We start from the raw sequence: 13,863 nt of genomic DNA, 5'->3' as shown, positions 1-13,863 counted from the left end.
AGGTTATTATGTCAGGCTCCTATAGTCCCAGCTACTCAGGAGGCTGAGGCAAGAGGATCACTTGAGCCCAAGAGTTTGAAGTTGCTGTGAGCTACGGTACTCTACCCTGGGCAAGAAGAGATTCTATCTCAAAAAAAAATGGCAGCTATCCCCATGGGCGTCACATTTCTACAGCAATGTCTCCCAAAGTGTGTTCATAGGAACCTACAAAATAAAAGTTTCTGCACTCAGTAAGTTTTAGAAACCCCAGGTTAAATTTTTATCTTTACTGCAGGACTTTATCTAAATTTTTATCTTTACTGCAGGACTTTAAGCTGAGGGTTTTAAATATGTATTTGTTTTCTTGGAAGGTGATATAAATTTTCCAAATTTGACAGAACAAAACAAACACACCCTTTTCCACAATGCAACACAAATAATAAGTATTCTTAGGGACTATACTTTGGGAAACATTGCTCTAAAGACTGTTAAGTGTAGTAACCATACCTAATTATATTCAATACATTCTGATAAATCTATCATCCAGGAATCCTCCTTGTGTCCATTTAGTTTAGACCTCTCATGCATGGTAAGTCAAACAATCTTTATAAAGTATCTATACTGTTAATACTCATCAGCTAAAAAAAGAATAGGTAGCATGAGGGATCTATCTACATATCCACCTAGCCATCCAAGTTAGAAACTTAAGACTCATACTTCTAACTTTTCTCATGCCAACACAATTCAACTATGACAGAGACCTACTAATTCTGCCTCCTTTACAGTATGAAACATCTATCTTCAGATGTCTGCCTTGGATCAGCCTTTGTAACAACTACAATAGCCCTTTTTTCATCCTTCCTGCCCTCAGTCTTTTCCTATTTTATTCTCCACATTGCTATTAGACTGAACTTTCTAAAAATGCAAAACTGATATAATCACTCTCCAGTTTAAAATCCTCCAGAGAAGCTAGATATGAAAGGGCATATATTGTAAAATCCTATTCACCTGAAAGTCCAGAATAGGCAAGTGTGTAGAGATAGAAAGTAGATTAGTGGTTGCCAAGGACTAGAGGAGGAGAGATAGGGAGTGACTTGCAAGTGGGTACAGGATTTCTTTCGGGGGTAATGAAATGTTTTGAAATTAGTGATAATGGACTACACAGTGGCTCATGCCTATAATCCCAGCACTCTGGGAGGCTGAGGCTGGTGGATTGCTTGAGCTCACAGGTTCAACATCAGCTTGGGCCAGAGCTAGAGCAAGACCTCATTTCTATAAATAGCTGGGCGTTGTGGCAGGTGCCTGTAGTCCCAGCTACTTGGAAAGCTGAGGCAAGAGGATCGCTTAAGCCCAAGAATTTGAAGTTGCTATGAGTTGTGATGCCACAGCACTCTACTGAGGGCAACAAAGTGAGACTCTGTCTCAAAAAAAAAAAATAATAATAATAATGGGGAATAATTTTGTGACTATATTAAAAACCACTGAATTATATACTTCAAGAGAGTGAATTTCATGGTATGTGAATTACAGCTCAATAATTTACTGTATTAATAAAATAGCATAAGTAATATATTAACAAAATAGCACATTACCATATGCTTATTACAATTATGTTAACATAAGTAGCATATACCCTGTATAAGTAGTATATTATTTACTCACTATCCAAGTTTGATTTTGGTTATATCTTGGTAACTATTTTATAATATAATCAGTTTCTCTTGTAATCTTATGTATTTTATGTACTAAAAACATTATTCCGAGGGAGTGCCAAAGGAATCCATGACACAAAAAGGTTAAGAACCCCAGGTATATAGAAATCACTAAAAAGAACGAAAGATAAAAGTAGTATTTTTATTTTCATGTGGAAGAAGTAAGCCTTCTTCCCCTATTCCTAGAAAAACAATTTTGTGCATCTCTGCTACCAGACTGGTGACATCAAAATTGTCCCTTAAAAACAGAAATGCTACTTACGGCCTCAGAATACATTACTTGTTTGCCCTCTCTTTCCCATTCTCACCTTTGCTAATATACTTCCATCAAAATGGGTGTGGGGAAAAAAGTAGTTTAAACAAAAGTACTTATAAATACCTTTTAAAAGTAGTTTAAATAACTTTATTATCTTTCTGCCCAGAGCTTATCCCTTTTTTAGTGATTACTGAGGTCAATAGACAAGAGAAGCTATTAACAATCCAAGTTCCTCTAGGAGTCATCACAATTTCAGCTCTTCATGAGAATATTTAAAACAACTACAAAGCTAAATTGAATCACCAACACACCACAATGGTACTTTAGGATTTGTTATCGCTATTAGTCAATATCAATTTTATTTGCATAGTCTTTTTTAGAGACTAAGATAAAATATATACAGAACATACATTTACCTTCATGCAATTCTTTTCGTAGTTTCTCAGCATCTTCCTGTAGAACAGATTTCTGAGTATTCAAAACAGCTACATACATTTCTAGATCAGTCCTACAAGATTTCTCAGCTTCCAAATAATGATTCAGTTCTTTAACCTGAAAGAAGATCCAATTCTATTAAATTGAAATTTATAACAGTTTCCATCTTAGATATTAGGGTAAGCTCTGGTTACATCTAGAAAGGTTTTATATTTACTTTAACATAAACTTGTATCTACAAAAATAAACATTTGTAACTTTTAATTATAAAACAAACATATACTTGCTATAGAAATCTAGGAAATATAATAGTAGATGTTACTCATAATCAGACCATCAGAGTAAATATACAACTGGGATTACAGTAAATATACAACTGAGATTATAGATACTTGTTTTGTCCCTTTTCAAAAAAGGTAGTTGCAATGTGCACTACGAGAGCAACATGTGCTCAGGTGCATTTTGCTTTTTTAAAACAGTAGTTAATGTGTAAGATAAAATTATTCCATATTCTCCTAAGTTTTCTTTTCTTTGATTTTTGGCAAAGTAATTCCAAATGCCTTAAAGGAGATATTTTTCAAAGATACGTATGTTTATGGAAGTAAAAAAGAAGAAGTCATGATGGAAGAAATAACTATTCTCACACTGTAATGACACAAACTTGAAGGCAAGTAAAACAGACAATATTATATTTTTTAAAATAACATCTTTTTTAAAAATGCTTTCTGTTGAACAATTAACTATAATACCCAAAATATTAATAATACAGCCCAATATTTAAAAGTTATAACCAAAATATAATATAATCTTGTCCCAGAAAACCTAGGATTATGTCACTACTTTACCCTATTTTATATCATAAACTGTCCCTCCTAAATACTAACCTGTAAGTTAACTTTCAACTTTTTCAACTGCCTAATCTCGTATGGAAGCCCACGCCTTTTATCTAAACTGCTTCAAACTGCAAATAGCTGGCTTACCTGTTTAATTATCTTTACTCCTATACCATCATAAAATACTAGTCAGAAACCAAAATGAATATTTAAGCCACCATTTGAACTTCACTGAAAGCTGTCAGTAAACCACAAGAGATTAACTAAGAAGGGCCAATGCTGACTATTGTGAGGCACGTTCCCTAACACCTGAAGAGGGTGGTAATTCAGCTGATAGTAATACAGTCAATAGGGCAGACATAAAATGGTGGTACATAACCACTAATGCTGCCAGCTGTTACTGTAATAAACATTTGACTTAATTAATAATGCCTGTCTAATAGAGTTTTGCATACTTCAATAGTCGGTGAATGTGCCAAATTTATTCTAAAAGAATTAGGCTTTGGTTAGTATAAAATGGCATCCCACTATGACTTGCATTTCCCTAATTTCTAGTGTGGATGAGTATCATTTCACATTCCTTGTCTATTTTATTTCCTCTGTTGTGAACTGACCACTCACATAATCTACCTGTTTTTCTTATGAACCACTTATGCCTTGTGGACTTGGCAATTTTTTATTATTCTGGATATTAATGTTTTGTCAGGTATAATATGAGGTATAGATATATTCTTACAGTCTATAGCTTCTCTTTTCAACTTTTTCTAGTATCTTTAACATGGAGGTTTATATTCAAATGTAGCTAAATTTGTCAACTTTTCTTTCACAGTAAATATTTTTATTTTATTCATGTAATCTTTTGGGGGGCTGGGTATGGTGGCTCCCTCCTATAATCCTAGCACTCTGGGAGGCTGACCAGCCTGAGCAAATAGCAAGACCCCATCTCTACTAAAAACAGAAAAACTGAAGGAAGAGGATCGTTTGAGCCCAAGAGCTTGAGGTTGCTGTGAGCTTTGATGCCAGAGCACTCTACCAAGGGCAACAGAGATTCTGTCTCAAAAAAAAAACTCTTTTGAGTCCCAAGAATACATTCTTTTTTAACATCTACTTGTTTTAAAGATTTACTTACACTTGGGCTTTTAATTCACTGAAATAAATTTTTGTAAGGTGTGCAGTAGAAAGGTCATTGTACTTTATTCTGTAGTTACAACTAATTACTTGAAAAGCATTTTTTGAACAATCCATTCTCCTCACTCCCAACTGATTTATAATGCCACCTGTCATATATCAAATTTCCACATATATATGGATTTATTTCCAAGTTTCCTCTTCTGTTTTGTTGGTGCATACTATCTTTTTGTTGTTGCATACTATCTTTTTGTTGTTGCTGTTGTTGAGACAGAGTCTTGTTCTGTCTCTTGAGCTAGAGTGATGGGCTATCATTACAGCTCACTGTAACCTCAAGCAGTCCTCCCACCTCAGCCTCCCAAATAGCTGAGATTACAAGCTAGCACCAACACATCTGGTCACTATCTTACTTATAGTAGATTTATCATAAGTCTTAATATCTAAAAGATATAGGAAGTCTCCCCACCTTGAAATCTTCAAAATTTTGCTAGGTGTATTTCTAATCCTTCTCCTTATGAAGTCTAGTTCTAGAAGTGAATCATCAAGTTCCTTATTAAACCCTGTTGGATTTTGAGTGGAATTCTGAATTTACAGATTCATTTGGGGATACACTGCCTGCTTTATAATGCTCTATCTTTTCATTCAGGAAAACACAAGTATTTAGGTCTTCATTTATAATGTATTCTATAAAGACCTTGTCCATCTCTGAACACATTCTTAGGAAACTTATGGTTCATTGCTGTTGTGAATGGTATATTTTTTCCATTACATTCCTTAAATGGATATTACTGGGGTCTAGAAACACAAACACACACACATATATGTTAGTTATCTTGGTGGAACAACTTTCTTTTTTATTTTTTATTGTTGGGGATTCATTGAGGGTACAAGAAACCAGGTTACACTGATTGCTTTTGTTAGGTAAAGACCCTCTTACAATCATGTCTTGCCCCCAAAAGGTGTGGCACACACCAAGACCCCACTTCCTCACTCCTTCCCTCTCTCTGCTCTTCCTGGTGGAACAACTTTCAATATCTTAGGTGGCACCTGTGGCTCAGGGAGTAGGGCACCAGCCCCATATGCTGAGGGTGGCAGGTTCAAGCCCCCGCCCCCAACCCCAGCCAAACTGCAACAAAACAAAACTTTCAATTTGTTAAACTTTTACTGTGCCTAAGAATCTACTGTGCATTGTCTGGCTTTTCTATATAGAGAATCAAATCAGTTTCACTGCTTTCTTTCTGGTTGCTATGCCTCATTTTTTAATAAAATTACTGAACATGAGTCTTCATATAATGTTCCCATCATTACTGCTGAGGCTGCTAAACATTGATCATTGCTAAAGGTTTCACAAATAGCCTCTTATTATTAATAAATTTGTACAATGTTTTTCTCAACCTAAGATGAATATATTGCAATCCTCTCTTACAATCATTTTATGTGGTATTCCATAACGAAGGGTTGTCTGGTGATATACCTCCCTTAAACTCCTGAGAATATATCCTACATGATCACGATCCATTTCTGCACCCCCGCCTTTTTTTCCAGCTACAATGTTGAAAATTTTTGCCTCTATATTTGTGACAAAGACCTATAATGTTCTTTGCTTACACTACCTTTCCACATGTTTGTTCATTTGTAGTGAAGATCTACTAGTCTCAGAAGAGGAACAGGAAAGATTCCTTTTTCTTATGACACAGTTTATAAAATATAAGAATTATCTTTTTCCAGAAGGTTTGAACAATCTCGCCTACAAAATCAACAGAGTCTAATGTCATCTCAGTAGAAAAGATAGTAGAGAGTAAAGTTTTGACACTAGATCCACTTTCTTGAATAATTGCTGACTGAGCCAGACACAGTGGCTTATGCTTAAGATCTCAGAACTCTGGAAGGACCCAGGCAAGAGGATCACTTGAACTCAGGAGCTAAAGATCAGCCTGAGCAGAGCGAGACCCATCTTTACTAAAAATAGAAAAATTAGCACCTATAGTCCCAGCTACTCGGGAATTGAGTCTGGATTACTTGAATCTAGGAGGTTAGAGGTTGCTGTGAGCTAAGCTGACACCACAGCACTCTAGCATGGGCAACAGAGTGAGACTCTCACAAAATAGAAAAATTGCTGACTAGTTTAGCTTTCCTATTTTACCTTTTGGTTAATTATCTTTTTTGGCTAATTATCTTTATTAGAAACTTTTTCATCTCATCTATTTTCAAATGTATTGATACGACATTGTTTACAATATTTGTTATCTTTTTTTTTTTTTTGAGATGGAGCCTCAAGCTATCCCCCTGGGTAGAGTGCCATGGCATCACAGCTCACAGCAACCTCCAACTCCTAGGCTCAAGCGAGTCTCCTACCTCAGCCTCTCAAGTAGCTGGGACTACAGGCGCCCGCCACAACGCCTGGCCATTTTTTGGTTGCAGCCATCATTGTTGTTTGGCGGGCCCAGGCTAGGGATTCGAACCCGCCACCTCCACCTTAGGTGTATGTGGCTGGTGCCTTAGCCGCTTGAGCCACAGGCCCTGAGCCAATATTTGTTATTTTTAAATCTCTACTGATTTGTATTATATTCCCTATTCCATTTCTAATGAATCTTCGGGTCTTTATTTTTTCATTTTTCCTGATTAGTTTTTTTTTTTCAAGACAGTCTCATTTTGTTGCCCTAGGTAAAGTGCCATGGTACCATAGCTCATGGCAACCTCAAACTCTTGGGCTGAAGAAATCCTCCTGCCTCAGCTTCCCAAGTAGCTGGGACTACAGGCGTCCACCACAACACCTGACTATTTTTAGAGATAGGGGCTAGGTTTAGGTCAGGCTGATCTTAAACTCCTGAGCAAGTTATCCACCTATGTCGGCCTCCCAGAGTGCTAGGATTACAGGGATGAGCCACCACATCTGGCCCCTAACTAGTCTTATCAGAGATCTGTCTAGATTATCAGTTTCTCCACTGTTATGCAGGGATAAGGACGAAGAGGAACAGATATTTCACCTAGGGGTGTCCACTGAGAAACAGATGGTATTTGGAGATGATTTGTCTACTAGGAAGAACAAATTGATTGGGGGGGGCTCACAAGAAAGAATGGATGTCATGTCATTTGGGTCCCCAAGAACTAACTAGATGTTTGGTTTATAATAGGGGTCTTTAAGAACTGACCAACCAAAAAGAGACAGAGAAACCACAAACTGGAGATATGATCAAGGCCTCAATAGGGGGTCTTTGGAGCATGCCCATACTTGAGGTAACAGTGCCCAGTCCTTAAATTACCTACCCTCATTAACAAAGTAAAAATCACACCTACCAGCACCAAGACAGTTTACAAATATCATGGCAACCCACAGAAACTGCCTTTCAAGGATAGGAAAGAGGAAGATTCCCAATTTCAGGAATTCTCTACCCTTTCCCAAGAAAAACCATGAATATCACACACACCACAACATTAAATTAGGGAATTAGCATAAAGGGAGAAATCTTATTAAACTCAGCAACTTCTCCACAGCATGGAGGTGGACCCATTCTTTCTCTGGAATGTACTACGCTAATAAACTTTGGCTCTTGGCTTGCTTGCACCTGCTTGTTCATTTATTCTGTTGATTAAGTACCAGTAACCATTTTTTGGTACTGGGAATCAAGAACCTGGGAACATGGCAGCCTGACATCTGGTCCCCATTCCTGACATCATTTCACACTCTAAATTACAGGTTTTTTCCTTCTTACTGATTTTAATTTTGTCCACAGCATTAAGGCAGAATCTTGGGTTTCAAGCAAATGGATTATAATGTTTCACAACCTTTGAGGCCTCCAGCTCTTTAATCTTGTCTTCAGCCTCTGTCAGTTTATCTTTCAAAGCTGCAATTTCCTTCTCCATGGGCATCACAACAGACCGAAGTTTTTCAGCATCTTCTTGGGCCTATGGTTAAAAAGAATTAAATGCTACAACTTATTTATTGCTTTTCTAAGAAACTCTGACTCATCTATTTGTTGAAAATTAGTATAACAAGTATTTCTATCAGGCACCATATAACATTCATAAAATTAAACCACATCTAAATTGTAAGTACTATATTGCTTTGAATGTCAAGTCATAATCCAAGCTTTCTCAAATATTCCATTTAGAATTAAAGAATAAGTAGGAAAATTGATTCACTCTGATAGATTTGATTTTTCAATTAAGAAACTATCCCATATAGAGAAGAAAATACAAATAATAAATAATTTTTACAATTCCTAGTTACTATGTTAATGAGGCCATAATTTCTTATGAAACCTAAAGGGGTAATGATGATTTTAAACACTTGAAACAGAACAACGTGTCTTCTGTTAGAAAACAATGTTGCTACAAAAAGACTTCCACCAATTATTTAAAGAGTACTTTAAATTTTATTCCAACATCTAAATGAAAGAAACCTAATTAATATACTTTAAAATTGTCACCTTATTTTCCAAACTCCATTCTCAAAAATATGGATTAAAAAAGAAACTTCCCCAAACTACCAAACTAGTAAAAAACTAAATTTTCATTTTTTATGCACATACAGACTAGAGTAACAAAGGTAGACTCAAAACCTTGTGAAAATAAAAGTTAATCTAATTTGCTAAATTTAAGTAAGCTCAAACTTATCCTAAAGTGTTCAGGACAGGAAAAATGGGAGGCAAAAGGAGGAGGATCATTTGAGGCCAGGAGTTAAGAGACCAGCCTAGGCAACACAGCAAGAGAGACAGAGTCTCACTTTGTGGCCCTTGGTAGAGTGCCGTGGCATCACACAGCTCACAGCAACCTCCAACTCCTGGGCTTAAGTGATTCTCTTGCCTCAGCCTCCTGAGTAGCTGGGACTACAGATGCCCGCCATAACACCCGGCTATTTTTTGGTTGCAGTTCGGCCAGGGCCAGGTTTGAACCCTCCACTCTAGGTATATGGGGCCCGCGCCCTACTCACTGAACCACAGGGGCCGCCCCCTCCCCCCCAAATTTTTTTATTAGCCAAGCTTGATGTTACAGCACACCTGTAGTCCCAACTACTAGGAGGCTAAGGTGGGAGGATCACATGAGCCCAGGAATTTGAAGCTGCAGTGAGCTACAACTAGGCCACTGCTCCCCAACCTGGGTGACAGAGTGAGACTATGTCTCTCAAAAAAATAAAAAATAAATAAATGCCCAAATGCGAGGGGGATTCCCCCCCTAAAAAATACATCTCTCAGAAAGTAAGGGTTCAGATTCACTTTGTTTTCAGGTCCTAAAAAAGTTATTATTTATTCAGTCAAGGCTAGTTTGGGATGCTTATAAAGATCACAATAAAATTCAGCAGAAAAAAAAAGGAAAAAGGAAGCAAAGATTTATTACAGATTGAGTTATTTATTAATGTATAGATGACGTCACAATTTCAGTTACTAGATGTCACTATAAACAAAGCTTTAGAAAAAGCACTTTTTAAAATGACAGAAGGATCATTAAAACTAAGGAAACTCTAAGATACTGTCACAGCCAAGGAGAGCCTAAGGAGACATGACTAAATGCAACATGGTATTCTGGATAGGTTCCTGGAACAGAAAAAAGGGACATGAGAGGTAAAAACTAATGTACTCTGAATACAAAAATGGACTTTTATTTAATGATAATGAATCAATACTGTTTATTAACTGTGACAAATACACCATATAATGTAAGATATTGGTAAGAGAGGAAACTGGACATAAAGTATATGGGAACTCTTAACCATCTTCTCAATTTTTCTGTTAATCAAAAACTGTTGTAAAAAATAATGTTTAGGCTTGGTGCCTGTGGCTCAAGTGGCTAAGGCGCCAGCCACATATACCTAAGATGGCGGGTTTGAATCCAACCCGGACTGCCAAACAACAATGATGACTGCAACCAAAAAATAGCCAGGCATTGTGGCGGATGCCTGTGGTTCCAGCTACTTGGGAGGCAGAGGCAGGAGACTTGCTTGAGCCCAAGAGTTGGAGGTTGCTGTGAGCTGTGATTTCACAGCACTCTACCCAGGGTGACAGTTTGAGGCTCTGTCTTCAAAAAAAAAAAAAGTTTCATTTAAACATTAAAATTTTAAGAATATCAAAAAGTAGAAGATTGGCTTGGGGCCTATAGCTCAGCGGCTAGGGCTCTAGCCACATATATCAGAACTAGGTTTGAATCCAGCCCAGGCCTGCCAACAACAATGACAACTACAACCAAAAACTAGTCAGGCATTGTGGAGGGCACCTGTAGTCCCAGCTATTCGGGAGGTCAAGGCAAGAGAATCGCTTAAGCCCAAGAGTTAGAGGTTGCTGTGAGCTGTGACACCACAGCACTCTACCCAGGGTGATAGCTTGAGACTCTGTCTCAAAAAAAATTAAATAAAATGTAAAAATTTTTAAAAAGTAGAAGATTGTAGAAATCATGAATACATATACATTTTTAAATGGACCAAAGATTAAGAACCAAAGATCATAATAAATCCAACTGAAAAAAAAATCAACTTCTAATTATTATTTTACATAATGTATTATTATTTTTTTTTTTTTTGAGACAGAGTCTCACTATGTTATCCTTGGTAGAGTGCCATGACATCACAACTCACAGCAACCTCAAACTCTTGGACTCTAGCCTCAGCCTCCAAGTAGCTGGGACTACAAGTGCCCACCACAGTACCCAGATATTTTTTCGTTGTAGTTGTCATTGTTGTTTGGCAGACCCAGGCTGGATTCGAACCCTCCAGCTCCAGCGTATATGGCTGGCGACCTAGCTGCTAAGCTATAGGCAGTGAGCCATAATTTATAATTTTAAATACCTGTAATGTATGTATGTATATAAATAACAAAAAAGTTCATATAATCAAACTGGCTAAAAAACTTTTTAAATTTTCTCAATGATAGAATGTCTCACTTTATATTTAGTTGCCCCATTTAGTATGTGGTATATTTATCACACAGGAACCAAGGGACACTGAGAAAGAATGAACATCTGTTTTAAAACTTTAGTTTAGACACAATCATTAAGCAACAACATTTATTCCATAAAAATTTATTGAGCACTGCTAGGCACTATTGTAGGCATTTGGAATACACAAAAGACTCCTGCCCTCGTAGAGCTTACATTCTAGCAAGGAGAAAAATGCAGTACAATAAATACCATAAATAGGTAAACTTTGTATACTATAAGGAAATACATGTTTTAGAAAGAGAAAAACTAGAAAAGGATAAGGGAGATCAGCAGAGTAGTGGTAGGTGGGGGAGGGAGGTGGATAGGTTGTACTGTTAAATAGGGTGGACGGTCATGAAGTTCTGACATTTGATCAAAGATTTGAAGAAGGTGAGGGAGTCAGCCATGTATTTATGTGGGGAAAGTGAATCCATTATTTACTACTATATTTAAGTCTGTGTATAAATAATTCCTCTAAAAGAAAACACAAAAGTACTTCTATTACCACAATAATATTTGTCAAAGCATTTTGCATTTGGATTCAAGTATTTCTACATATGAACACATTTCTTCATACCTTTTTCATTTCATTTTCTAAATTTTCCTCCTCTTGACCTTCAGACAGCCTTCTTCTTAAATCAGCTATTTCCCTCTCTGCAGATTCTCTATACTGTGCCCACTGTGTTCGCTCCTGCTCCAGCCTAAGGTGGAACTGGTGCTCATAGTCACGAACTGTTTCTATAAAACATCACCACATATTTCACATCTAAGCATTATGAAAAAATTTTCTGCCACACTAAAAATTTTAAAGTTATATAAAAAGCTTTTGCCAAATTTCTGGAAAATGTTTAATTCACTTTAAAAAAAAGAATCAAAGCTAACATTTCTAGTTCTTAATATGTGTAGAAATAATAGCTTTAAATTATCAACTCTAATCTTCACAATGAATCTGTACCAAGTTCTATGAATGAAGAAACCTTAGCAAAGGTTAAACAGTCTGGCCAGCATTTCATAACAGTAAGAAGGAAAGCTAGAATTCAAACATAAGGCCACCTCCAAAACCTACATTCTTGGACACCACAGTTACAGTACAGCTTCCAAGACAAATATAACATATCACCCAATCCAACTACCTGCAAGTGAGAGGAAAAAGGACAATATTTCTGTAATATTCTACTATAACCCAAGATTCTAAATTGAGAGAAATTCTATAAAGACTTTATAAAATGGCTTTATCGTTAATATAATCTTAAAACATTATGTAACAGACACTGCTAGCTGCCCATTCATTTGCACTCTTTCTTCCTTGCTTTTAATACTCCAATTGTGTTGAGTAAGTCAATGTGCCCAATTAAAAAAAAATCAAAACACATTTTCCAGTTACCCTATCACCTAGATACAGGTGATCACACACTTACTTGGTCAACAAAGTATGAAGTATGCTGGAGATTTCTAGAAATTTCTTGCTTTTTCTAATATAGACTAGAGAAGGAACAACTATTTATAAAAATATCAAACATGAGGCATACAAGTTGAAAGCCATATGCTAAGGGTAAAGGAACAGAAGGACTGAAGGAGCTGATGCTGGTAACATCATGGAACCACTGTAACCAGTCCTAGATTACCTACCTCTGGACTTCGTGTTCCATCAGAAAAAAAGAGCTCCTATTTTGGTAGGCCATTTATGGTCAGGTTTGTTACATGAGGCCCAGAGTAATACCTAGGTGATAGCAAAATACTCAGATATAGGGCTAGCTTACCTGCGTTTTTACAACAAACATTAAAGCAAAAAACATACAAATGCAAACACAGGTAGTCATCACTAGTTCATATTTAGAATATTAATTACGGCCAGGTAGGGTGGCTCTCACATATAAATCCTAGCACCTTGGGAAGCTGAGGTAGAAGGATAGCCTCAGGACAGGAGTTCAAGACCAGCCTGACCAAGAATGAGACCCCATCTCTACTAAAAATCAGAAAATTAGCCAGGTACTATGGTGCACACCTGTAGTCTCAGATACTCAGAAGGCTAAAACAGGAGGATGGCTTGAGCCTAAGAGTTTGAGGTTGCAGTGAGCTATGATGACACCACTGCACTCTACCCAAGACAACAAAGTGGGACTCTGTTCATTCCATCATCACCATAATCTCAGAAATTTGGAAGGCAATTAAGAATTAGTACCTAAAAAACACTAAACTATTTCTAAATTAGTTTAGAAACTAAATTATTCCCCTTCCTTTAGACTAGGAGTCACAAACTGGCAACCCATAAAGCCTATTCTAGCTTATAGGCCATTCTATTCCATAGACTGCAGTGACAATTTCACATTCAAATTCTTCCTAAAAATCTAAACAATGTGACAACACTAGCCTGGAAGGGCAATAATGACCTGAAGCTAACTAGTGTGAACAGCCACTTTACCCTTTGCACGGCAGCTTTCACCAGCCCAGGACATTCCATGCCCAATAACTTTATTTGTTGACATTACTAGCCTGACTGCTATCACAAATTCACTTGAACTATAGTTCCTGGCTTGGCGCCTGTGGCTCAACCGGCTAAGGCGCCAGCCACATACACCTGAGCTGGCGGGTTCGAATCCAGCCCAGACCC

At 37.1% G+C, this 13,863-nt stretch overlaps 1 protein-coding gene across 1 annotated transcript in view; it reads right to left on the bottom strand.

Moving 5' to 3' along the window:
* Positions 1 to 13,863, bottom strand: part of RABEP1 (rabaptin, RAB GTPase binding effector protein 1) — a 110,111-nt gene that overhangs the window by 43,755 nt on the left and 52,493 nt on the right. Inside the window, exons 4-6 of the mRNA XM_012805947.2 lie at positions 11,830 to 11,998; positions 8,130 to 8,249; positions 2,364 to 2,499 (exon numbers count right to left, since the gene is read on the bottom strand). Of these exons, the coding sequence (XP_012661401.2) occupies positions 2,364 to 2,499; positions 8,130 to 8,249; positions 11,830 to 11,998 (425 nt within the window). The remainder of the gene's footprint in view (positions 1 to 2,363; positions 2,500 to 8,129; positions 8,250 to 11,829; positions 11,999 to 13,863) is intronic.

The sequence above is a fragment of the Otolemur garnettii genome, unplaced genomic scaffold, assembly GCF_000181295.1.
Source record: "Otolemur garnettii isolate 467f Iridium unplaced genomic scaffold, OtoGar3 scaffold00046, whole genome shotgun sequence".
NCBI classification, from domain to species: domain Eukaryota; kingdom Metazoa; phylum Chordata; class Mammalia; order Primates; family Galagidae; genus Otolemur; species Otolemur garnettii.
Note: the sequence above shows the minus strand (reverse complement) of the source record. Positions and strands in the feature narration are given on the sequence as shown.